Source organism: Callospermophilus lateralis, chromosome 20 (assembly GCF_048772815.1).
Source record: "Callospermophilus lateralis isolate mCalLat2 chromosome 20, mCalLat2.hap1, whole genome shotgun sequence".
NCBI classification, from domain to species: domain Eukaryota; kingdom Metazoa; phylum Chordata; class Mammalia; order Rodentia; family Sciuridae; genus Callospermophilus; species Callospermophilus lateralis.
The window spans coordinates 4,808,288-4,836,065 of NC_135324.1; the positions used below are offsets into that span (position 1 = coordinate 4,808,288).

The 27,778-nt window shown below is 39.4% G+C and overlaps 1 protein-coding gene across 1 annotated transcript in view; it reads right to left on the reverse strand.

Moving 5' to 3' along the window:
• The window catches only part of Syn2 (synapsin II), a 147,046-nt gene extending 122,990 nt beyond the window's left edge, over positions 1-24,056 (reverse strand). The window contains exon 1 of the mRNA XM_076841048.1: positions 23,543-24,056. Within this exon, the coding sequence (XP_076697163.1) occupies positions 23,543-23,922 (380 nt within the window). The 5' untranslated portion in view covers positions 23,923-24,056. The remainder of the gene's footprint in view (positions 1-23,542) is intronic.
• Between the last annotated feature and the right edge of the window lie 3,722 nt (positions 24,057-27,778).

Genomic DNA, 27,778 nt, shown 5'->3' on the forward strand with positions numbered 1-27,778 from the left:
TTAGTCTACTTGGCCAATGTGGGCTATTGCTAGAGGTCTGGAACCTCACTATACAGGTTACATGTCATTCACACTGGACCATCAACTGTGTAAAAGCAGGAAATATGTCTGAGAGAGGGTCTGATTTAGAGATTAAGGCCTGATCCTATCTGATCTCAAAAAAAAAAAGGTTGGCCAAAGCTGAGCACAGTGATGCAGAATTCCTGAAATCCCTGCTACTCAGGAGGCTGAGGCAAGAGTATTGCAAGTCTGAGCAAGCCTTGGCTAAAATCAATGAATTGTATATTTTAAAATGATGAATGCTATAATATGCAAATAATATAACATTTTAAAAAAATTCCCAGCTACAAATCATTTCAGTCTCTTGTGTCCTACATGGTGTCTCACACCTGGAAATTATTAAACTTACCCTACTCATAGCATAATCTGTTCCATTCACAAAGTGCAGTACTAGAATTGCTTACAACTCTTTATACACTCCAGGAATGTTACTCTTCTGATTGTTGATTCCCCAAAGCCCCTTTTATGATATTAATGCCTAACATCCTCCCCCTAAACTTTTTTCTACTGAGCTATGAAATTTGTATTCGATAATACAATTATTCTGCTCTTGGAGTCCTAAAGTAAACACAGGTTTTGAATTCAGACATAAATTCAAATCCCCACCACTTTCCAGCTAAATGGGGTAAAGTTACTTAATCCATGGCTCATTTGTAAAATGGAGCTAATACCTCTCTGAAGGTGCAAGGATTCATGTAGATTACATTTTATTATAAGATAACACCGAAAGTGTCTGTTAGCAGTTACATTTCAATAAATGCCAGTTCACTCCTTCTGTTTTGTAAAAGGGATAAAGATGACATTTTGCCCCAACTGACCAGGTTCTGTGCCCCAATCTAAACATTTCCTACTCAAGATAGGAATTTCATAGGATGTAGAGACTACAAATGATAAAAAGGAGGCTAAGGGGTGAAACATCTTTTATATGTGTTTATTTGGAAATCTGACTCCCTACCTAATGTAATTCATAGGCTCATTATATCTGACTCTGAAGCTCTCTAGGCAGGGAGACGGGTGCTTGACAGGAGAATGTAAAGGCACACCACTCCAATTACCACAAATGGAATATATTACGAATAAACACACGTTTCTGGGGACAGAATGAGGAGATCCTTTATGGGAAGAGCTGGAACAGCTGAGCCCGGAAGGCCTACTCTAATTTTTCACACAGGAGGTAAAATTACAATCTTGCCACTTCCACTTTTGATGATGAGTTTAAATGGCAAGGACACCGCAGAGTTTATTACAGTGTGAGACTTGCTGCCCATCAGCACAGTCTCTCCCACTCTCCTTCCCCTTTGTCTTATACACACATACATCCAACACCCTTGAGCCAATTTAGAAGAAATTAGTATAGGTCCCAGATCACCAAGCTCTCTAACCAGAATCACTTCTGAGTTCGTGAGTGCCGCCACTGCCTGCCTTAACATCCAAATACTGCTGTACATAAGGGCTTGGAGTCGACAGGAGCTCAAATTCATTAGGCAGCAATAATCCTAGAGACACTCACCATTCTTTTTTTTTTTTTTAATATGACAGCGGAATGTATTACAATTCCTATTACACATACACAGCACAATGTTTTATATCTCTAGTTGTGTACAAAGCATATTCACACCAATTCGTGTCTTCATACATGTATACTTTGGATAATAATGATCCTCACGTTCTACCATCATTTCTAACCCCATGCCCCCTCCCTTCCCCTCCCACTCCTCTGCCCTATCTAGAGTTCATCTATTCCTCCCATGCTCCCCCTCCCTACCCCACTATGAATCAGCCTCCTCATATCAAAGAAAACATTTGCCACTTGGTGTTTTGGGGGTTGGCTAACTTCACATAGCATTATCTTCTCTAACTCCAACCATTTACCTGCAAATGCCATAATTTTATTCTCTTTTATTGCTGAGTAATATTCCGTTGTATGTATATGCCACATTTTTTTTTATCCATTCATCTATTGAATGGCATCTAGGTTGGTTCCACAGTTTAGCTATTGTGAATTGTGCTGCTACAAACATTCATGTGTCTATGTCCCTATAGTATGTGTTTTTAAGTCTTTTGTGTATAGACCGAGGAGAGGGATAGGTGGGTCAAATGGTAGTTCCATTCCCAATTTTCCAAGAAATCTCCATACTGCTTTCCATACTGGTTGCACCAATTTACAGCCCCACCAGCAGTGTATGAGTGTACCTTTTTCCCCACATCCTTGCCAACACTTATTGTTGTTTGGTATGCATAATAGATGACATTCTGACCGGAGTGAGATGAAATCTTAGAGTGGTTTTGATTTGCATTTCTCTAATTGCTAGTGATGATGAACATTTTTTCAAATATTTGTTGATTGATTGTATATCCTCTTCTGAGAAGTGTCTATTCAGGTCCTTGGTCCATTTATTGATTTGTTTTTTTGGTGCTTAGCTTTTTGAGTTCTTTATATATTCTAGAGATTAGTGCTCTATCTGATATGTGAGGGGTAAAGATTTGCTCCCAAGATATAGGCTCTCTATTCACCTCACAGATTGTTTCTCTTGTTTATTCTCAACACTATACTCTCCTAGTCCCTTTACAGTGTGGCCCAAAGACCCTCCCAACCTCATCTCCCAGCATTCCTCACTCTTCTTTTCATCACATACATCCACACCAAGTAGCGATGCCCCCCTGCCTAATTCCTCTCCCTGAAATGTCTTACTCCTTTAATCCCTCAGTCCACTTAGGGAACTCCTACTCTTCCTTTAAGTCTAGCTCTGATGCCTTTTACTTCCCTAACCTCCTATTCTAGGCAAAATAATTACATCCCTCTCCACCTTCTTACAGTGGTCAGAAGGACAGCATGAAGGCCTTGTTTATATATAAAGAAAATTTTAAGGGTGAAAATTTTGCTCATTTCAGTTTTTCCATTCACAATATTTACAAGAGTCAACAGGACCCTTAACAGAGGTCACATATGGATTTCAAGCATATTATTTGTCACATAATCTTTTGCTTTAAGACTGCAGGAATAAGCTCAACACATATATAACAAATAAAACCAGAGCTACTCTGGTTGCAATAATATACAGAGGATCCAAAGTATTTCCTACTTGGGTCCTGCCACTGTATACCCTAGGAGGTCCCATGGAACCACAGACCCCAATTCAGAACCTTCTTTTTAAAATATTTATTTTTTAATTGTAGATGGACACACAATATCTTTATTTGATTTTTATGTGGTGCTGAGGATCAAACCCAGTGCCTCACGTGTGCTAGTGAGCGCTCTACCATTGAGCCACAACCCCAGCCCTTAGTACCCTCTTTTTATAAATTAGAAAACCTGGGTCGAGAGAAAGGAAATGTGGTATTCAAGGTCATACAACAATTTAATAGTAGGGCCATGACCAAAGTCTCCTGCCTTCAAGCTCTCTCCATCACATGTTATTCCTGCTTTCCTTGTCTTGAGGGAAATAAAGCTATGTGAAGAAAACTGGTAAAAGAAATAGGGGTTTGGCTAGATTTAAATATTCAATGGGAGCTTCTTCCATCAGCTTGCCAACTGAGGCGGAGGATGTGCCAGGAAAATATCTACCCTGGGACGGTCTTAATGACTGGCTGCTAAGAGACTCGGGGTAGGGAAGCAGAGTGGGCAGAAGGTTGGGCGAGGTGCCTGGTTGGGAGGCTGCTATTTGCAGGGCCAGCCAAGTACCATGTCTCTGAAGGGGACAACTTATATGATGGGCTTTCGGGGTCATCTGGAAGAGTCCCCTCTACTCACCAATAAAAAACAAAAAAGCAAATACACGCCTCATTGGCAACGGCAGTTTCTATGTGGTGTGTTTAGTCTGGGCTCAAGCAGACATAGGTTGGATTCTGGAGGGCAAATATGAGCTGCCTGACTAACCTGTAGTCTCAATTTTCTGGCCTGTAAAATCAACACAATAACATTGATCTCACAGTTTACCTAAGTGTTATCTTGATTAAATGAGACAGTGTGTACTTGGCAGTACCAGGGATATAGCAAGCATCCAATAACCAGCAGTCCCTTTCTTCCTTTATGTGAACTATAACCCACTCTGCTCAAGTTTCTTACAATATAAAAGCCTTTGAAATTGAAAACATTGACAATATGAAATTGCTAATGACTCAATATTTGTCTACTCTCAGATCCATATGCCAAAACCCCAACCACCAATTGTGAATATTTGGTGATGGGGCCTTTGCAGAGTCATTAGTTTAGATAAGATCATGAGAATAAAACCACCAAGATGGGTTGTTGTCCTAGTAGGAAGACGAAGAGACCCAAGCTTTCTTGCTCCCCCATGTGAGGACACAGCAAGAAGGTGCTGTCTACAAGCCAAGAAGACAGACTCACCAGAACCAGATCACACTGGCATCCTGAACTCAGGCTTCTAGCCTCCAGAACTTTGAGAAATACATTTCTATTGTTTGACCCACCCAGTTCACAGTCTTTGTTACAGCTGCATGAACTGAATGAAACACTGTATTGGTGAGGAACTTTCATACACTGCTACTGGGAATGGAAACTCTGTAAAACTGGTACTACCTACTAAAGGAAAGCTATACATATGGCCTAAAACCCAGGAAATTCCATTCCAACAGAAGTAAGAGATTATACTCACCAAAACACATGCACAAGAATTATATGTAGCAGGCTGGGGATGTAGCTGAGTGGTAGAACACTTGTCTAGCATGCATGAGACTTTGGGTTCATTCCCCAATACCACACACATAAAAAAGAAAGAAAATTGTTCAAATTGGTCATGGCATCATGGTTCACCATAATAGCCCAAAACTGGGAACAATTTAAGTATCTATCAACAGCAGAATAAATAAATTACAGAATGGAGAAATTGTGGTATAGTCATACAATAAAATACATGTCAGCAATGAAAAAGAATAAACTAATCTACATAAAAGAAACCAGATGAATCTCATGACCATGTCAAACTAAAAAACCAAACATAAAAGATGTTATATTTTATGATTCCATTTATATTAAATTCAAAACCAGACAAAATATATGGCAAAGAAAGTCAAAATAGTTGTTACCTGTTGAAGGAGAAGTAATGATTGAAAGAGGTTATCATGGAAGTTTAGCAGGTGCTGATATTGTTATATATCTTTACTTGGGTCATACTTCATACTTTGTGAAAACTTCTCAGGCTATACAATTATTATTTGTGAACTTCTATGGATGTCAACTTTATACTTCAGTTTTTTAAATGTTTACAGAGAAAACAAACCTCTGAGAGAGAGAGAACAGAATGAGAGTCATCAGGTCCCAGAGCTCCTGTAGCCTAGACTATACTCTCTGACACCAACGTATCCATTCCTTCTCCACTGTTGAGGTTCTATTTCAAGCTTCTGATACTTCGTAGATGCACAATCATAACCTGCTCCTAAATAAGTTCTTTCTAATCCACATTTTCTAAATTGTCTCTGCCTAAATTTTCCTAAGCATGACACTGGTCAAGTCAGACCCCTGAACAAAACTATCTTTCCACTGACCACAGGATAAAGTGGAAATCTCTGATCTTTGCATTCAAGCTTCTCCTTAACTGATTTCAGGATCAATTCATGATCCCTCCTTATCTTGACTTGCTGCCTTAATCAAATATAACAAACCAAATAAGACATGGCCCATGCTTTGCTTTTCTCTTTCCACTGACTGATAGGAAATGGACTTGGGCAGAAAGCTGCTATTTGTTTGTGAATGTGATGAAAAGCTAACAAAGTCTATATACTCCCCAAAGCTACCTCTCTATCCTCCATCCTTCCTCATTATTTTCTTGTGGCTGGGGGATAATATTTTAGAAACTTCAATTTCTTCCTCAAATGATAAGGACTGATTGCAAAATACAAAGAACGGATCTAGCTCCTGGCAAATAATAAAAGTAATTTCACCCCTCTATTTGGTGGGTCTCCTACATGATAGTGATGGTGACAAAGGTTTTTTTTATTTATATAGCACTTGAGAGTTTACAGAGCACTTTTCTAACCTGCTTTATTTCAATTAAATCTCATTATAGCCCTAGAAAAGAGGCATTTGCATGCACATTTAATATAAGGACACCAGGACTCAGGTGAATGATAAGGCTATGTCCCAGTTCTTACGTTCCTAGGACTCTGCAATAGATGAGTTTTATTTCTGACAGCTGTCTACCACTCTTCAGAGCATCTCTCCTGATATCCACCATTAGACATGTATTCCAGCCCTCTGGGTATCGTGGTCACCATCTCCATCACACTGAGTGAGAGACACCATACTTACCCTCCTATGGTGATCACATCTTAGAGGCCTCCAAGATTAGGAAGTCTTTGTAAACTCAAAGAATTCAACTTACATGGGGAAATTTTAGGCAATGCAGATAAGGTGGGAGTAGCACTGGAGAAGACTAAACAGTGCCCCCAAAATTTCATATTCCTGCAACAATTTTTTGAGGCCTATTATCAGTCAAGCTGCTGAATAAAAATGGCCTTTGCCCCAAGGAAACACACAACTACCCTCTAAGTGTCAGTCCTCCGCACCGCCACTGACTTTGGCTTAAAGAACTGTTTTCATGACTCTATAATCCCAGATTTTTTTTTGCCAAATTGAAACAAGAACCCAAAAAGGCATCTGGACACTGCCTTGCACTCCTCTTCATTGACCATGAATGTTCCATGCAAAAACAAACCACCAAGTAAGTTGCCAAAAGGTAAGAACAGATGTTTCATATGCTTTTAAACAAACATTAGGGAAAATATTTAGCCTGTACCAGTACTCAGAGAAATACATGTTAAAATAGTCAAATGCTACTTTATGTCTATCATGCTAACACTTAAAAAGATAATATCATGTTCTGGAAAGTGAGGTAAAATGTTTGATGGATTACAAATTGGAAAAAAACTTACAAGGAAACTTTTATAGATATTACAATATAACAATAACTACCAAAACTACATCTCATAATAATCTTTCACCAAATAGTTTCTCTCCTAAAATCAAGAATGCTATGAAATAATGGTGAAAACTAGAAGTCAACACAGTTCTCTAAGAGAAAGATAATTGAAGAAATCATGGTATATCAGTCATGAAAAATGCCACTATTAATACTATGTAAATACAGTTATTAATAGTCTATATATTATTCCACAAAATTACTAAGAAGATAGTTATTTATAAGAAAATTGAAATAATAGCTACTCTATAATCACAATTATGTAAAATATGTTTGTATTTGGACAAATATTGGAAGAGAATATGGAAAAATGTGAAAGCAGCTGACCCGCTACAGTGAAATTATGAGAGAAACATTTTCTATTTAAAACTTCTTTTAACCACATTGATATATCACTAAATCACACTTTATCACATTGCTTATTTAATTCCCTGTCTTCCCACTGAATTATAAGCTTCCTGAAGACAAGACAATGTCTCCTGTGCTGGGCAGCATTATAGCACCAGTTCGTTTTGGAGAGTTCAGGAAAGAATGAATGAAATCATGGGAAACCCCAAAATAAACACTGCCTCAAGGGGAGAGGAGGTGGATCATTAAAACAAACAAAGGCTCATCTCTGTGTGTCTACTTCTAGGATTTAACTATGGGAAACCCAAATCAGCCCACAGAAGAATCTCTGAGGAGTCTTTCTTCCCTTAAAGCTACTGCCAAGATCTTTGGTCCTAAAGAGTCTGGAGAAGAACACAGCATCTGGAGTGGCCAAGGCAGCAGGGAGCTCCTGAGATTTCCAGGCAACACCAGTGGTTAAAGGAGCAGGAGCTTCAGCAATCCTTTCCCTGGCCTGAAATTCACTTTTGACCCAAACTTTCCATATAACTACAGCTGGAATTAATGGGAAAGTAAAGGATATAGAAAAGGGAACACATTAAAATAGAGAGAAAAAAAATAGATCAGCAAAGAACAGTCGTTTTAGTAAAAACTTAAGTCTGATGCCACCCTGAGTTCTGGCTAAGAAATAAATTTTGAGGTACAAAGAAAAATAAGAAGCTTGAAAGGAATTGAGTTCTAGAGAGTAAATCCCCTTTCCTGACATCTTAAAATCAGTCTGAGATATACCAGAGGCAGCAGAAGGACTCCTAAGTCATTAAAGTATTATAAGCATTAACAAAAACACACCAGGAAAAGGAGACAATTTTTAAGTTATTTTTCAACCAACCTACGCAACACCTGTCACAAACCATACAGGCTCTTTCCAGGTTAAGCAATTTTTTATCCATCCTTGATGATTTTATGCAAAAGCATCATCAATAGATTAATGTAGATTTCAGAAAGGAGTTTGGCTGCACAGAGAAAGAAGCATTAAGCAAAGAGAAAAGGCATAAAGAGTCCAGATTTGAGATGGAGCTCTGCCTACTTCAGTGTTATAACTTTATGCAAATCACAATTCTCTGCACCTTGGTTTCTTAATCTAAATAGGAAATTATACCAATTGATCACAAGATTAAGGTGACAATTAAATGAGATGATATACAAAGTCAATATACATAACAAATTAAGTTTTACTTAAACAAAAGAACTTATTGCAGAATCAAAAATGCTACCATTTCCTTCCAATGTCACATTTGAGTGCATTTTTTTTTCCCAACTAAAACTGACTGTATAAGTTATCTGGAGGATACAGGAAAATCAGTTTCATTCCACTTTGCCAAGTCAACTAATAGTTTATTCTTTCAAAGAGTAGAATTTTCAGGTAGGTAGGGAAATTTTTGTACTTTGCAGTACTGTCTAAAAATCTGAAAAGGATTGCCAAAGGTCATTAACAACTCATAGCTGAGCTAAGATTAATTCAATCTGCTGAAAACTAAGGGCAAGAAAATAGGGCTGCTGATAGCAATTTGGCCTACATCTTCCAATAACCTGCCGATTTCAAATTTTCAGTCTCTTCATCTCCCATCACCAAAATTTCTCCCAAATAGTCTTCCTGACTATTTCTTGTACTGGAATATGAGACTTCATGTCACAACTTTGTTTCAGAAAGTATGTCCACCTCTGGAATGGGTCCCCAGTCATAAGACACATGTCCACGGACAGATAATAAGAGGTACCAGTGGGAAGAGAAGGCACAGTAAACGATACTCACTGCCTCCATTGTTCTAACCAGAACCAGCAGTCCTAATTTTGGAGAAAACTGATTTTCTCCCCAAAGTATAACTAGAAAACTGCCCATGGTCATATTTAAGAGGAAAGTAAATGGAGACTTCTTTTTCATATCTACTCTGGATCCCCTGCCCCCCAGTTGCTATAGTTAGCCCATACCCTCTATGGAACTCTGTATATGTTACAATATGCAAAGTCCTTCCAAAGAGTATCTTGTGAAGAAAGGAGGACGGGTACTATTTCTCTGGTTTTACGGATGAGGAAAATAAGATTCAGAGAAGAGCAATAGCAACTTGTCACGGCCCAAATTGGTTCATTCTCAATCTTTCCACCACCACCATCATGGCACCATCTATCAGCTTTTTGTGTCAGAATCTGGCAGTTTCTGTAAGAGATTCCCAGGTAGCACCAAAGCGAAATAATTAAGCTACATGCCCTTGGAAAACAAATAAATCTGGAAAATGGTCTGAATTGATATTGATACTTAAAGTAAGTTTCCAACCAGATTAGCTCACTATCTAGCTCTACGGCACCTGAGACTCAATCCAGGAAGCACACAGAAATATACACATTGTCAAAGCCAAAACCTGGGTCCTGGTCCTGATTCCATCACTTTCTGGGTATTAGAGTGTTGGTAATCCTCTTCCTCCTCTGATCTTAATTCCTTCATTAAGTAAAAATGAGAGTAATATTAATGACTGCACCTTAGATACTACTGCCTAGAGGATTAAGTGAAGCATGGATGTGACAGTGCTCAAAGTATAAAGTTTCCACAAATAAATCAGCTGAAGAACATCTTCCTTGGAGACTGTTTCAAAACACAGGTAATCAGTGTTTTCTAAACTATGTACAACAAGCTACTAAACAAAAATGAAAGAATATTCATCCAGGTTTGTTCTATTTTTCTTTTTCTTTTTTTTTTAACTGTCATGAAACCTGTCTACAAACCTGTCTACAAATGATATTACTTGACTTGAAGCCTCCTATAAATATATACTCATGTGGTAAGTTGTTGTCTTAAAGCTGCTACAAAAATCTGCTTGACATGGTGGAATATTTATTGAACACCTCTCACATGCCAATCACAATGTTGGACATTTTCAACATCTATCTCAATTGATTCTTATAAGAACTTTCTGAGATATATTTTATCTGCTTTTGTAGATGAAGAATGAGAAGCTCACAGAGAATAAGAAGTAGCCCAAGGTCAAACATGTTCTTATGTCACTGAGGAGAAGAAACACCAAGGTGTTTAGGCAAGGAGAAATCTGGATCAGAGATTACAGAGCATGACCGTTAAGTGCATGGATGATGGACTCCCCCAGTTCATATCCTGTGAGCTTTAGAGTCCTCATTTGTAAAATTAGGTTAACAGTAATCTACTTCATAACCTCTTATATGAGTTAATACATCCACTTAAACCAGTGCCTGCCTTTAATACATTACATATTATCATCATTGTTCCCTTCCCACTTGTCCAAATTTCTTTTTTTAATTTTGTTTTCAGTTGTAGATAGACACAACATCTTTATTTTATTTATTTATTTTTATGTGGTGCTGAGGGTCAAACCCAGTACTCCACGCATGCAAGGCAAGCGTTCTACCACTGAGCTACAATCCCAGCCCCAAATTTCTTTCCCTTTTTTATCTTCCTGAAATCTGCATATCTCTTATTACTGTTATTATGCTTTTGCTTTCTCTTCCTTTTAACTGAAAGTCCCTTCTCCTTCCTCATTAATCCAAATCACATTTATCCTGCAAAGCCCAGCTCAGATCTTGCCCTTCTGTGAGCCCTATCCTGACTTCTCCAGTCCAGTGTCTTCTTCCTTCTCTGAACCATCCTACACTGTCAAACAATCCAACTTTCACATGTCATTCAATTTCTAGAGACCATTTAATTTATAAGAACCTCTAAAGCTCTAAAGATAGAAAACTTGGCTCATATCCCTAACTTTTGAAAGAGAAATTGAGGCTTCAAAAGTTCAATTGCATATTGTGATACCAAATGTTAGTTGGCACAGTACAGATTTCAACCCAGATGTTTTAAGTATTTGCAATGCTCTTTCCATTATATTACACTAATTTGTCTCTTTGAGATTCTGAATGCATTCTCCAAATTGAAAGCATACATTCTATAATTATCTGGTTCCAAGTATTTCACTGGTTTCACAGCCCTCCCAGCAGCTAACACAGTGCAGTTACTAGTTGTTGGCAGATTGTTTAGCTCATTAATCTTGCATTGGTGCTTTTTTTATCCGGCAGTTAAAATATTAGTGGACACAGGGCTCTTGTAAAACTTAAAGATATTTATCAAAAGAAGATAGGGACCAAAAAGGGCAAAATACTTATATAACTCCCTAGGGTTTGCATCAAAGATCCAAAAAAGAAAGGAATCACTCTACATCACTGGATCTGTGTTATCATTATTATCAATATTGGGGCCCTCCAAGGATTCAAGTCCACAGTAGATAAACGTAACCTCAAATTTCCTCCCACAAAGTCGAAGCCTCAATATGTAGAATTAAATCGGGCTGGTGTTATTGGGTAAAGTTGTTAGGCCCCTTGTACAGGAAAACAGGTAAGAGGTATAAATCCTGGAAAAGGATTAGGGCTGTGCTTGAGCAGACTGGAATGAAAGAATGGTCCTAGCAGGAAGAAGAAAAGAATAGACCTAAAGCTTGAGAAAGGTTCAATTAAATAATGACATCTCAGTGTTTAAACTGAGAGAGAAAAAGCAGAAAGTAGCAAGCAAAACACGAGGTGTTTGTGCACCCCAGAGAAGGGAGCACCAACGACAGGAAGAACAGATACCTCATCAGCGTCATGTAAGGGAGGGTGTAGGAAATTATAATCTAGTAGCAATAATTAATGCTTTTATACTGCTTTACATTTTATAAAAAGATTTTATATACACCACCTGTTGTTGACTAGTCACTTTAGTTAATGTAGCTATTATTTGTATTTCTAAAGAACTAAAGAGTTTCTTTTGCTCATCATTGATACTTTCATGAATCACTCACTTACTGGTTTAAGAGTAATTTCTGGAAAATTTCTTTTTTCTACCAAATGCTGGGGATGCTGAAATAAAGTTAAAGTCATTGCCTTCAAGGGAATCGCAGCATTGTCAAAGGTGGGGAAGACAGACAAATAAAACCTCATCATAATTACAGAGTTAATTGCTAAGAGAGGCACCAAGCATATCATGATTTTTAATATACTGAAAGAATTTAAAAAGGATAAGTCTCTAGCCCTGCCTCTAAATGAATCAAAAACTGCAATTAAAAATAATATATGTATACTTTTAAAATAATTTTTATTGTGAATATTTGAGGTATACAATAACATACTCTGGGATGCATATATAGTAAAATGGTTTTGATAGTGAAGGAATTAACATATCCATCATCTCACATCTCCATTCTCCCTCACTGTGGCAAGAGCAGTTATCTTCTATTCATTAAGCAAAAATCCTGAATACAATACACTATTAACTATGGTGGTCCTGTTGTACATTATATTTTTTGACTTGCTTATTCTACATCTTTGCTACTCTGTACTATTTTTTTTATAAATGTCAATATATGGATAGAAAATAAAACACTGGTTAACAGGATAGAGAGAGGTGCAGGAAATAGGGAGATTTGGGTCAAAGGATAGAAAAGCAACAGTTGAACTGAGTCTTGAAGATTATCCAGAATTATCCAGGCAAAGACACAGGAAAATAAGATCCTTTCAGGTAGCAGTAGTAGCTACAGTTGTCTGTAGTCTCTTAAGTAGTCTGTCAAGGCTATATCAAAATGAAGAGTAGTCAAAGAAAGATAAGACTAAGGAGGTAAGCAGAGTCAGATCATGAAGGCTTGTACTTTCTTTCAACATTTGAAAGAATATATTGTTAACAATAATTAAAGTTTTATTTCCAAGAAAACAAATATATTATTTGTGATAGTTCCGAAGAGCCCATATTGATCTGAAAATTAAACAATTCCCACATTGTACTTGCAAGAACAGGAAAAAACTGTGTGGAAGAAGGCACACAAAACTTTGATAAGCACACAGGCAAAGCAATAATCCAAAAGGATTTCTTCTCTTATGAAATAAGCAGCTCTGGTGGCCCAAGATTAGACCTTCACAATGAGGGGAAATTTCTCTCACTGGGGATATGATGAGAAGGCAGGGTTAACTTAAAAAAAAAAAAAAAAAAGGCTCCATAAGAGTCGAGGTTCAGTAAAGGATAGATAAGGGAAACTCAGTCGTTGGTTTTATTCCTTTTGCCCTTCCTGTGCTCAGAGCTGCTGTGAACCAGATAATAATTTCCAGTATTATTGGCTGCCATAGCTTTCTCTCATTCAGAGATAAATCTCTAAAGATTTGTGATTTAGAGTGTTTGAAAATTAGTCCTTAATTCAACGGTCATAGAAGATAAAAGTGAATTTTCTAATGCTTCTATTTGAAGAGAATAAGGATAACTTTTAATATAATATATACCTCAAATCCTAGGATACTTCTTAAAGCTCTATTGTTTCCTTTCTCATTCTCTGAATCTCTGCTCAACTCAAGAAAGCAAAGACTTGTTGACCTCAAACTATGGGTCAGGTCTTCTACTTGGTGCTAAGAATGCAAATGTGAATAAAACACGAATCCTTTCCTCAAACTCACTATCTTGCGGGGGAGGCATTCAAATAAATAAATCCCTATGCTGAGTCCAATGATAAAGACACCCACAGTATGGAAAAGGGGTATGAAGCGGGCATAGATTCCTAATAAAATCTAGGACTCGTAGAAGGATTTCAGTAAAAGTAAATACCCATCTCAATTTCAAAACAGATTTGAGTTTAGTCAAGAAAAGGAAGGGAAAAAAAAAACAGGTAGATAGCATAAGCAAAGACAAGGAGAATCCCATTTTGTATATGGAACTGCAAACAGTTCAGGATTACTAGAAAAAGAAGTCTAGGGATGGATACGCTTACAAGGTGACTGGGGAAGAAAGCAGGGGTCAAATCACTAGAGGAGCATGAACTTTACCTACAGGACATGGGAAGCTACTTAAAAGCTTTAAGCAAAGAGATAAAAATGTCAAATTTGCATTTTAAATATTTCATTTAGGTTATTAAGTGGAAGTCATGAAGAAGCTTGCAGAAGTGCTGGGTGAAATCTAATGAGACCTTGAAACAGGCACCCACTGGTGTCCCCAATTGAGAATGAATATGAGAAGAGCTGAAATAGGGAGGAAAATAAGGAATTGGATATTAGATCAAATGAGCTTGAGTTACCTTTAACCAACCAGATGGAAATGTCCAGTTGGCAACTGAACATATATCTGAAAATCAAGACAAATTTCTGGGCTTAAAAGTAAAGAGATAGGAACAGATTACATTTAAGAGGTAACTGACATCTTGAGAATAGATGGACCAAGGATAGTAAGTGGAAGGAAAAAGGAAATGAGCAGAAAATGGTCCCCAGAGGAACATCTACATTTAATGAGGCAGGTAAAGAAACTTAAAGAGGACAGTGTTGAGTAATCAAGGGACTTCCAAAGGGAAGATAAACAACTGTCATACCCATCAATGAAGGTCTAGACTGGCATCTTCCTCTGGATTTAGCAATTAGGTTTCCCAACAAGAACAATTTCAGTATTACAGAGAGAGCAAAATCCAAGGTCAGAGGAGAAGGGCAAAAATATAGAATAAGGAAGTAGAAAAAACAGTGACAATTCTCTTTCACATTTGGAGGTGATTAAGAAGGTAAGGAGAGCAGGGCATGATGGCTCACGCCTATCAGCCTAGTACTCAGGAGACTAAGGCAGGAGGATTGCAAGTTCAAGGGCAGCCTCAGCAACTTAGCAAGACCCTAAGCAACTTAGCTAGGCTGTTTCAAAGCAAAAAATAAAAATAAAAAGGGCTGGGGATGTGGCTCAGTGTAGAGTGCCCCTGGGTTCAATATCTGATAATCAAAAAATAAAGGAGGAGGAGGAGAAGGAGGAGGTTGTTGTTAGGAGCAGTTTTTCACTAATTTATGTACACAGATGGAGCAACCAATGGAAGAAGCAATCAGTAGAAAATGAGAGCATGAACAGAAGGAAAAAGGAATGAAATTTGCAGCAAGAAATGAAAAAGCCAGGAAGGGTGAGTCTTTTTAAACAAGCAGTACTCCCATCCATTGAAAATGCAATAAGGAACACTAATATGAGGATAAGAGAGAAGCAGCCAGGTGCAGAGGTGCACACCTGTAATCCCAGCAATTCAGAAGGCTGAGGCAGGAGGGGCACAAGTCAGAAGCCAGCCTGGGCAACTCTGTAAGATCCTGCTGCAAAATGTCAAAAATAAAAATAAAAAATAAGCTGGAGCCAGTTGTAAATAAATGTAATGAACAGTGTGTGTTAGAGAAAAATGTTAAGGAAATTAATTTCAAAAGACCTGTGGTTGCTTTTATTTTGTTTATATATATTCTGAAAGCAATGTGAAAGATGGACTGGATAGAGAAAATATAGATGTCATCTTCTGAAGGCATTCTGTATATTTCTCTCTTCCTTCACTTCCTTTGTAGCCATTCTTTATTAGTCACAGGTGGAACTGAACTAGAGCTATTTTAGAATTTATGTAATTATTAAATAAAGATTCGTGTAGCTCTGCCCCTGTTAAATATAGCTGAGTTAAATGGTAATGTTTCTTTCTTTAAAAAAAAAAAAGAGAGAGAGAAAGAAAAAAAACTAACTAAATTAGATTGTCTTTTTATAAAATACAAAAAGAAAAAAAAAAAACTTCCAATGACATTGTCTTTGTGACTCTCAATTTAAGAAGAAAAAAAAAGATTCTCTCTTTGAAGTGTGCAAAATTAAACAATCACCTGCACAACAAAATTTGGAGCACTCAAAAAAATGGGATCAAAATAAGGTGAGTATCTGCAATTGCAAACAGGGAAGGATGCATCAGGAACTATGGCTCTTTAGCTCATATGAAGTGCTTTTCCAGGACCTTATTTTTTTGAATTCTCGTAACATTTTTTGAAACATACATATTGTTATCAACATTTTATAGATAACATAACTAATTTCTAAAAAATATTTTCACTTGTAGATGGACATAATAACTTTATTTATTTTGTGTAATGCTGAGGATTGAACCCAGTGCTTCACACATGCTAGGCAAGCACTCTATCACTATCCAGCCCAATTTTTGTTTTATTTCAAAACCTAAAACAGTGTCTGGTTCATAGTAGGCCCCCAGTGAAAATTTGTCAAATGGGAGAGAGACATTATATAAGTGTAATAAAGTCCTATGGCTAACAATGGACCAGATCTCCATCCTAGGTCCTCAATCCTGTACTGCCACATTGTTTCATGTTGCTGAAGACAAGAAAATAGGGTGACTGAACATAATCTTCACCTACTTTACACCTTTCAGTGAATGGTTAACACTTCAGAAATGCCTGCTGTCAAGATATAAACACCAGAGCCTGTATACATCCCCTTCCTCATAGTCATGCTGCATGGGTATCCCTAGAGTTCAGAAACTGTAGTGTCTGCTCACTTTATTCGCTCCATAGGTCACTGGCCTTTTCTATATCTCCTCTCTCTGAAGGGATATTATAGCCTTCTGGTAACCAGTTGCACCTATGTTAGATGACAATGCCACGCAGGGAACATGCAGAGGGTCTCACTCACAAGATTTAGAGTTGCCCACACAGTGGGAGTGCCATGAAACAAACACACACACACACACAAATCCATGATGCAATCCTCCATCCTGAGGGCACTGCATTTATAAAACCATGCCAATATAGATGGTAGATATCATCTTTTTTTTTTTTTAAGAGAGAGAGAGAAATTTTTTTTTTAATATTTGTTTTTTAGGTTTCGGCGGACACATCTTTGTTTGTATATGGTGCTGAGGATCGAACCCAGGCCGCACGCATGCCAGGCGAGCGTGCTACCGCTTGAGCCACATCCCCAGCCCCTGGTGGATATCATCTTGAAAAAACTGTGTATACCAACTTTTTGTAAACTCAGGAATTTCAAAAGTAGGGGGGGGACATACTATTTAAATGAATCCCATGGTAACTATATTTGCAAGAAAAATAATCTTTTTATAAGAAAAACTATCACCTAATCCTAGCTATTTTGGAGGCAGCAGGATCATAAATTCAAGGCCAGCCTGGGCAACTCAGTGAGGCCCTATCTCAAAATAAATTTAAAAGAAAAAAAAAACTGTCACCAAATTTTCCTCCTGTAGAATTTGGCTTTATTTTTTTTTTCTTTTTCAAATAATCTAGGTTCAGATCCAGACACTTCAGCTTAATAGTTACCTAATCTTACACAAGTGACTACTTTTCTGAGTCTGTAATCTATGAAGTAGATATTCAACCTACTACTCAGGATCATTGTGAAGATAAAATGAGACTGTAAAGCAGCAATTGAGAAGTAAACACCATTCAACATATGTATACAAAAGGTCTTAGGTCTATCAGGAAGAGAAGAACTAAACTAAAAATCCCCAATTTTCATCCTTAATAAGGAAACACACAGCACACTTTACAGGATTAAGTCTTTATTTCCAAGTCAACACATGGTAGCAACATTGAAAGAAGGTGGTATGAATGGAAAGTAATCCAAGGTGAGCTTTTCATTCAAGGAAATGTTTAATCATATATTGACATGTACAGGAATAACGTCATAGGAAGAAATTACAGAGTTAAAGTTTTTTGAAAGAATATGACACAAAACTGTCCCATAGAAATAATGCAGTACTAGAAAGGATCTTAGAGAGTCTGTTTCAATCCTCTCATTTGACCAATTTTAGAGAATCAAAGTCCAAAGATGCAAAGTGGTTTACCTAAGAATACACAGTGACACATTCTTATGGAAGATTTCAAACTATAACATCTTTATTCCCCAGAATAACCTATCTCTATGTTCCCATAATACCTTATACAACTTATTATCATGTTATATTAAAACCCTGTTTAAAACTATCCTCTTATCACCTGGTATGGTGGTGCATGCCAGTAATCCCAGCAACTCAAGAAGCCGAAGGAGGAGAATCACAAGTTCAAGGCCAGTCTCAGCAAATTAGAAAGACCCTAAGCAATTTATTGAGACCCAGTCTCAAAATAAAAAAGGGCTGGCTCAGTGGCAAAGTTCCTCTGGTTCAATCCCCAATATTAAAAACAAAACAAACAAAAAACTATCCTCTTCCCATGGACTAGAAGATTCCAATATACTAGGCTGCTGCTCAATTTATACTTACATCCCTAGCACTTGGCTTGTGTTTAGATGCTCAACTGCACTGAACCATAATCCAGTTAAAATTGTTTGGTAAATGTGAGGGAAACACACGCATTTCCTATTTTGACTTTTCATTCCTTTTAACCAAGCTACATATTAAAAATGCTAATGTTGATATAGAGATGGGTTCCTGAAAGGAATATCATCTTATAGCATAGGTCCAATTAGATTGCTGGATTTATTTATTTATTTTTTATTTTTGTACCAGGGGTTGAACCCAGGGATGCTTAACCACTGAGTCATATCTTCCGCCCTTTTTATTTTTTTCTGTTTTGAGACAGGGTCTCACTAAGTTGATTAGGGCCTAGCTAAAGCAATCCTGCTGCCTCAGTCTCTGAGATTATAGGTGTGTGCCACACCAGCAGATTGTTGGATTCTGATGACTGGTTTTCTTTCTTTTTTTTAATATTTTTTTTTTTAGCTTTAGGTAGACACAATATCTTTATTTTATTTTTATGTGGTGCTGAAGATCAAACCCAGTGCCTCACGCATGCCAGGTGAGCACACTACTACTTGAGCCATATCCCCAGCCCCTGATGACTGGTTTTCTAAGAATCTTTTTCAACCATTTTGAAACAATAATAGCCCAAATAAGAAACAGTATAATTGCTGGTGTGGCTACAGTGTGATATGCTCAAGTCATTCTTTTTTTAAGCACTTTCTAATAACTCCACAATGAGCCTTTAAAAGAAGCAGATGCAAACAGTATTTTTTTAAGTAGAACAGGGACTAAATTGAGAATCTTCTCAGAGTATCTTAAGAAACTTGAATTGGAGTCAGAAGATGTAAATCTAGTTCCTGTTCTCTTGCTAACTTCTTATTTGACCTTGGGCAAATCATTCCATTCTTTGGGTTAGATGATCACTCAAGTTCCTTCAAGTTTAAATGCTATATATAAGCAAAAGTTTCCATCAGTCCATGAGAGTCAGGGATGGAAAAAAATAAAAGTAAGGAAAGTAGAAAACAGGTAGTATATATCTATTTCCTCAAATTTCTTCAAGGCTCACTTCTGCCATGAAGCCCACTCTAGCCCACATCTATCTCTCTCTTTTAAACTTCTACAGAATTATACTACTATTGTTAAGAGTTAAAGAGATTTATAAAGTGTTTCTACTAACATCTGGCATATAGAAACTGCTCAATAAATGACAGTAGTTGATGTTGTACCCATGCCTTTAGCACTAATCACATATCCTTCTGTTTGATGCATCTCAAATTAGTGTGATGATGAATCACCTGGAGATACTTGTATAAGTATAAATTCCAATTCATAAGATGTAAGGTGGAACCTGAAAGGGTGTAGCTCAAAAAGCTCCTGGTTGATGCTAATACCACTGGCAAGGACCACACTTTGAACACAGGGATAATTTCTAGGAAACTTCTTAAATTTTTTTTTTTTTTTACTTTTCTTATCTATCCACCTGGAGGGTAAGCTCTTAGAAAACAGATACTATTTCCCATTTTTCTTAGCAAATAAACCTTATAAAAAGAAGGTGCTCAATGAACATCTGTTGAATTATCACATCTGCTGTATCTAGGAAATTAAGAGTGCCTAGTTATGCTGATTTTCAAATAAAACAGTGAAATGTGCCAGAATGAAAAGCTAACTTGGCCACAGGGATCAGAACCAATGAAATGGAGGTTGAGGAGAATCTGAATGAAAACTTACCTCTTTACCAGTGAGAGGATAATACAAAAAAAAAAAAAAAAAAAAAAGATGACATACACCAATTGGTACCAGTTCCTTGTTTAAGTATAAAGAACATTAAAGTGCAATCCTAATTGCACTTCAAATTTAGAAATGAACCTGAAGTCATACATTTTCTGATGATATAAAAATACTACTAATAATGAATAACTTATATAATGAAATTGACTTCATTTTTTAGTGGAACATTCATATTTTTTCAATGATCTTTTAGTGTGCAATTAATCTAAATAACTCAGGCAACATGAAAATATTTCAAGCAAAAGACAGAGAAACACCCTCCAATATTCCCATCAACCTAGTCAGTAGTAAGGTCTCCAAATTACATTGCCCACAATTATACTAATAGAAATTCAAAGAAATCTGCTACGTATAAAGGATGTTCTGAGAGGGTGCCTATTTTAAGCTTTTCTTTTAAAATCTCCAATTATTCAAATGCTTGATAAAAACACTCTTTATTTTAGCATTCTATAATTCCGATGGGACCAATATTCTTAAATTCTACTGGGAGATTACTCTCTGACTTCCTATTTAAACACCAGGAAAATGAAGCGGGTATATATGATACCTGCTTACTGAATGCTATCTAAGTAGCTTAAACTGTGAGACAGATTTATCAAAATCAGCCTTTTGAGCCAAAACTACTTTTGTAAGGTACTGTGCTTGTCATAAGCAGGCACCTGCTCCCTAATTCATAGGAATCTTTCAATAAAATCATTCATCAATATTTAACTGAGTTGTTTTTAACAAATTAAGACCTATGTTAGAAGACGGAAAAAGTCTGCAATTCTAGGAATTGCTATTAAGCACAAAAACACAGAAGCACAGAAGTGCTGTCAAGCACTAGACTCAAACTGGGCTTATAAGTTTTAATAAATCAATGTTATTACTTCAGAGAAAATCAGAAAGCAGTTGGGAGTCAGCCCACAGGAAAGTGGCTTCTATTACTTCCATCAGAAGTCTAGTCTCCAGGGCAAGGCCAATTCTCTGGTTTATGCCAGGTACTCTTCCTAGAAAATAATACTATAAAATGAGAGTTGAAGATCTCAATCCACTGAAGCATTCCTAACTAAAACACAGATATGCAGCAGCTTTATAGTACAAACACAAAATAATTCTCTATCTACCTCTGTGTACTTAGACCCAAACAAATAGCCTCAACAGGATGAGAGATCAAGAAAAAATGAATAAGGGTCAGATTCTTACACAGAAAAATGAAACACCAATGTCATTCTCTTTTCTCCTCTTTTTCCTGGCCTTCCCTCAGGACTCTCGTGTGTGTGTGTGTGTGTGTGTGTGTGTGTGTGTGTGTGTATGTGTGTATGTGTGTGGTGTGGTGCTGGGGATCAAACCAGGGCCTTGAACATGCGCAAGCACTCTACCAACTGAGCTATCTCATCTTTTGTGAATCTTTCTCCAATAATTCCAGCTCTCATTAATTATTGAAACACTAGTCTCAACTAATAATTCTTGATCCCATTTTGTTAACTGTTTTATGAATCCATTTGTCTCCAAAATTTGAGAATGAGTTCTCCAAAAGGTCCCTACATTGTTCATCCCCCTAAAGGGAACTTATTATTAATATTGCTAATAATAATATAATAATATGAGGCAATATAACATAATGGAGTGGCAACAATGGAGCAGGCCTAAATTCAAATCCTGGCTTTACCATTTGCTGGCTATTTGACTATGAACATTTCACTTACCTTTTCTAAGGCTCAGTTTTATGGGTGAGAATTCAAAGGGATATCATTATTGACTGTACTCGTAGAGTTCGGCATACAATGGATGCTCAATAGAGCTTAGTTACCTTCCCTTCCCCCTTAATAAGCACTTGTTGATTTAAACTGAGAGCAATTCTCATGTGGGGGCTGTCAATGGCACTGAAGTATTTCCTTATACCTTTGCCATTACCCCCCTTGCATGACCTCTGTCATTTCCTGGCAAGGATCTTTCTACGCCACTGAGGAGAAGAAGCCAATCACAAAAGTCACCCAGAAGACCCTAGAATGGCTATATCAGCAGCTAGCAGGAGGGCACCTCCACATCCACATCTCACTTCTCCCTGTTCACACGCTCCCCCTCTCCCCAGGGCCTTTCAATGAGAGATTGAGGGAAAAAAGCAATGAAGCAGCCAAGAGGAAATGGAGATAAACAGCTCTGTGGTCCCTCTGTGCCTCCCTCTTGGGAGGAACACTCAGGTCCAACCTCAACCCCTTTGAGAAAAAATAAAACAAACAAACTAAAAAAGCCTTTCCTCATATTCGTAAGGAAAAATCATCCCAGATTTCTGGCCCTCTTTTCTTCAAGCCCTTTACCAGTCAATTTCACCATCCCACCATCCCACCATCCCACCATCCCACAGGTCAACCTTCTGCTGCATCAAACAGATCCACTCCTAGTCTTAAACGTTCATTCATGCTTTTCCCAACTAGAGATAACAGTTTTCCCAGCCTTCACCATTCTAAGTTGGAAAAATACAACAATCCCTTTAAAAAGAAAAAAAAAGAAAGAAAGAAAGAAAGGAAAAGAAAAACATCTTGAAGTTTCCCATCTACTGCATTAAGGCAGATCCTTTTATTGTGCACCTGTAAAAATCCCAGAATATATTATTTAGGTCTTCATCTCTCAGCTGGAAAAAGCTACCCATCGCTTCCACCCCCACATCCACATTATTAAAAACAAAAACAAACCAAAAACCCATACATCCCTTCCCTGCTGCACGAAATACAAGAATTTTATTCTTATTAAACAGACTTTATTAAGACTTCAGCCACACTCGGAGGAAACCAGCCGATGGACAGACACCTGGGCTACTACATCTGTGATTTGATCCACCTTGATGTGCATATTTGATATCAGTCTTCAAGGGTCCAGGTTTAAAAAAAAAAAAAAATCACCACCACCCCACCCCGTGCCTATTTTTTCATTCCCAATTCACTGCATATCTCACGAAGTAGAACCTCCTTTTTTATAAATCGGTCTTTCAAAAAGGGCCCTCTGGGACCATTTTCATTTAGGGTTTGAATGTGTCTAAGCTATCCAGTCTGCCCCTTCCTTCTCCCTACCCCCGAAAGAACTATTTCTTCAGAGTCTTTCCCGGTTGCAAAAAGTAGCTCCTTTTCCCTGTTTCGGGGCGGTGGGGTGGAGGGGATCTGGAGCATCTGAGGAAGTCTTTTAACTCTGGAGTCACCTGTCCGGGCTGATCAGCGCCCTCCCTCGCCCCCCAAACGCACGCACGCGCGCACGCTCGTCCCCATCTCCCTGCTGCAGGACCACGCGGACCCCACTTTGCACTGGTCTGAGCTGTGTCCTTGGGGACCACCCGGGACCATGCTCTCCCCGACCTGCCCCGCTCCCCCACCCTCCCCACCCCGCGAGACGCGGGTCACCTACCAGTCGGTGTGCGGCTCGTCGACGACCAGCAGCACCTTGGCCTTCCTGGCGGCGGCGGGCGCGGGCGCGGGCGCGTCCACCAGGCCCGCCGAGGCGGCCGTCTGCTTCACGGCTTGGGACAGCGAGCTGAAGAAGCTGCTGCCCACCGACGGCGCCGCCGCGGGCTGCGGCGCGGGCTGCGGCGCGGGCGCTTGGGCGGGCTGCGGCCTCCGCTCGGGGCCCGGCGACGCGGCCGGGGTCGCCGACGAGGCCGAAGCCGCCCCCGAGGGTGGCGGCGGGGGCTGCTGGGGCTCGGGCCGCTGCAGGTCGGTCATGTAGCCATTGGGCAGGTTGGCGATGAAGCTGCTGTCCGACAGCCGGCGCCTCAGGAAGTTCATCATCTGGTTTGAGGGGCTGGGGGCGCGCGGGTCGGCGGGACCGGGAGGCGCGGTGGGAGGCGAGGGGCGGAGGGCGAAGCTGAGGCGGCAGCTGAGGCGGCTGAGGCTCGGTCGGCGGCGCGCGAGCCCAGCAGACAGCCGCGGCGCACTGGGCGGGCGAGCCCGGCAGCGCGAGGCTGGGCGGGAGGCGGGAGGCGGGCCTAGGGGCGTGGCTACGATTGGCCCCGCCCCGCGCCGCAGAGTCGGCCCCGTCCCCGCCTTGCCGCCCGCGCTGAGGGCTCGTGGCCGCCTTCTCTCAGCTCTGAGGGGACTTGGGGATAGGGAGAGCCAGGCCTCCCGTCACCTGAGCGTGACTGCGTGGAGAGGGCGTGAGGGCTAGTCCTTCTCCCCGAAGGAAGGGAAGAGAGAGCTGAGAGTCTCCCCACCACCTTTTTTTGGTTGGAGAGAAAAAGAATCGTGTCCCAGCCGAGATGGAGGCGCAGGAAACCATCCCCACTCCTTTTGGAAGGAAGAGAGGTGTCAGCCTCCCTACCTTGAGGTGAGAAAAAGGAGCCGTCCCCCTCGCGCTTGTACACACACACACACACACACACACACACACGTACACACACGTATGCATCCCGTAATGAGAAAGAAAAGAATCACCTCCTTTCCCAAAGCTAGGGAGAAATGAGCCATGTCCCCAATCCTCAGGTGAGGGAGAAAGGAATAATTCGCCCCCACTAACAAGGACCCCTGTATGGTGAGATTAAAAAAAAAAAAAAAACGACTCCTTCTTCCTCAAGGCTGAGAGAATGTGTCTCCCCACCCCAAGAGGAGGTCAAAACCACAGGGAAGGCTACCTCCTCTACTTTTGAGAGAAAGGGATCCTATCTGATGTCTGAGAAGGAGCCATGGGGTGCATTTTCAGTGGCCCACCTAATAGCTCGAACTTCTCTCCACCTCCTCACTGATCAGAGAGAGGAAGCCATGGGAAGTTTGGAAACCCTCTCTGCAGGACCCCACAAAGGGGATGTCTAAGGCTCCCCGTCTGCTTCCTTGACATGCATTGGTGCATTCAATGCTGTTGAAAGATGTTTGGTTTTTCCCAGTCCATTCATTGTTCACATCTGCCTTACCATCCACGAGGACTTTTCTGATTGTCACCTTCTGTGTGCCTGGACTCTCAATCTTGTGGGAACCTGGGACTTTTACTTTCACCTCTCATGGTGTATATCTCATGGGATAACATATTCGTTGTATTGGAGCACAACAGAGCAGATGTGCTTTGCAAGTAGACCACCTAGAGTGATAAATGACCTTGGACAAATTACCCCTCTGAACCACTTTTCTCCAGATGATAAAAACAAAAAAGAGCAGAGATAACACTTTTTGAGGATGTTCGAGTAAATGAGAGCATGTGTGAAAAACATCTGGTATAGAGTGGATATTACAGAAGTGGTGCCTAAATTATTATTATTTAAATTGGCTCTCAGTACGTATTAACTGGGCTGGATAGAATCAGTAAGTGGCTTGTCACTGATATTGGCAGGCCATTCTTGCTTCCTACATCCCAGCTGGCACAGCTTGGGCTTGGAGATGTGCAATCCAACTCTGAGTCAGTGTATCAGAGGGGTGTGCAGTCAATTGTAATAATGCAGCGGGCTTTCCTGCTACCAGGTCCCAGGCTCAGGGATGGGAGCAATTAGGAAGTGGCCCCTGAGTATGAGAAGTTTGCAATCTGTGGGGAATCGAGGGGAACACAGGAATGATTCACCACAATAAGATGGAAGAGATGCCTTGGGTAAGGTACTCTAGGAACACCAAGGAGGGAAGAATTTGTTCTGTCAGTGAGGCTTGGGAAAGGTAATATTGAGCTGGGTCTTGAGGCATCTCTAAGAGTTTACCATTAGAGAAGTGGAGGAAGTGCTCAAGTGGATATAGCAAGGAGCTATTGTAGCTGATGACTTCTCTAGGAATATTCCCTCAATCCTCCAGGAGCACCATATATTGTCTTTGTTAGAACTCCTGAAGAAAATATAATAAAATATTGTGGTGACTAGAATGTAAGCTTTTCAAGAATAGGTTGGGTCTTAACCATCTGTGACCCCAGCATCAGGCACCATACCTGACACAGGTCGTTTGAAAGGTGAACTGTATTCTTATCCACCCCAGTTCTTATCTATTGAAGAATAATACTGATGTCACTAATAATTAAATAAGGCTAATTTAATGCACTGTCCTTCCTGGAAGTATTTTGAGGGAATCAAAGGAATCTTTTCCAAAGATATGTATCTCTACTGGTGGGATGTCAGGCACTGTGTCACTTCTGCTTTTTATGTGACTGGGGACATCCTTTTTATATAACTATGTATAAAACTTGATTGATAGATGATAGATAGAAGAGAGATTTTATTAATTCTCCCAGTAAGCTTGTAGTGTATGTGTAATTTTTTTAAATGAACCAATTAACAAATATGTTTTGAGTGCCTAATTCACATGAACATTATGCTAGGGACTGGAGTGTAAAGGAGATTAAAAGATGAATCAAAGTCAAGTTCTTGCCTTAAGAAGACAGTTCAGGCCTGGTGCAGTGATGCACATCTATCATCCTAGCCACTCAGGAGGCTGAGGCAGGAGGATCGCCAGTTTGAGGCCAGCATCTGCAACTTAGTGAAACCCTGTCTCAAAATAAAAAAGGGCTGGGGAATGGAGCTCAACAGTAGAGCACTCCTAGGTTAAAATCCTCAGTACTGCAAAAAAAAAAAAATTAATAAAGAATGAGCAAAATCTGAGGCTGTACTCACAAGAAGTAAGATTGTATGATCTACTCCTAGAAACCAAAATCCTTTTCCTTATTGTGGCTTTATTCCTTGAACTTTTGCAAAGCACCTGGCATGTAGTATACCCTCCAGCATTTGTAGGGGAGGCTCAGAGAGACTCTGTTTGTGTACCGATGTTCCCTCTGATCCACGGTTTTGCAGTGGTGCGCATGGTGCCAGTTACCTGTGGTCAACTGCAGTCTGAAAACACTAAGTGGAAAATTCCAGGAACAATTCATAAGTTTTGAGTTATGCATCATTCCAAGTAATGTGATGAAATTTCCCACTGTCCTGTTTTGTCACGGGGGACGTGAATCATCCTTTCATCCAGTGTGGATGTACTGGCCACCCATTAGTCACTCAGAAGCTGTCTCCATTATTCCATCAACGGTCGTGGTACCAGGGTGCTTAGGTTCAAGTGACCCTTGTTTTACTTCATGACTCCCAAAGCACAAGAATAATGATTCTGGCCAAAAGAGAATATGCCAATGAGGAGCTGTAAAGTGCTTTCTTTAAGTGAAAAGGTGACCGTTCTCAATTTAATAAAAAAAAATATATATATGCCAAAATTGCTAAGATCTACGGACAGTCAGATGTTTTGAGAGACCAGATTTGTACCACTTTTATTATAGCATATTGTTATAATTGTTCAATTTTATTATTAGCTATTACTATTAACCTCTTTCTGTGCCTAATTTATAAATTAGACCTTGTCATACATATGTATGTTTAGGAAAAAATAGAGAGAGATTTTTGTGGTTTTAGGCATCACTTGGAGTCTTGGAGTATATTCCCTGAAGGTAATGGAGGACTACTTTGTATGTTAATGTCATTAGTGTTCATCCAGCTTGTCTTTTTATGAGCCTCTCAAGGTGTGAGATTCTGTGTTCCCTTTCTCAGAATGATCTATAATGCCAGATAAAGCATCTAACACAGATTAGTCTCCCAATCATGGGATCTAGATCAGAATGTTCCTTCATTAAAGCAATAGAGACAGACTCACAAATCAACAAAAAGTTTATCAAGCCACATCCGTATGATCCCAACAGCTGAGGAGG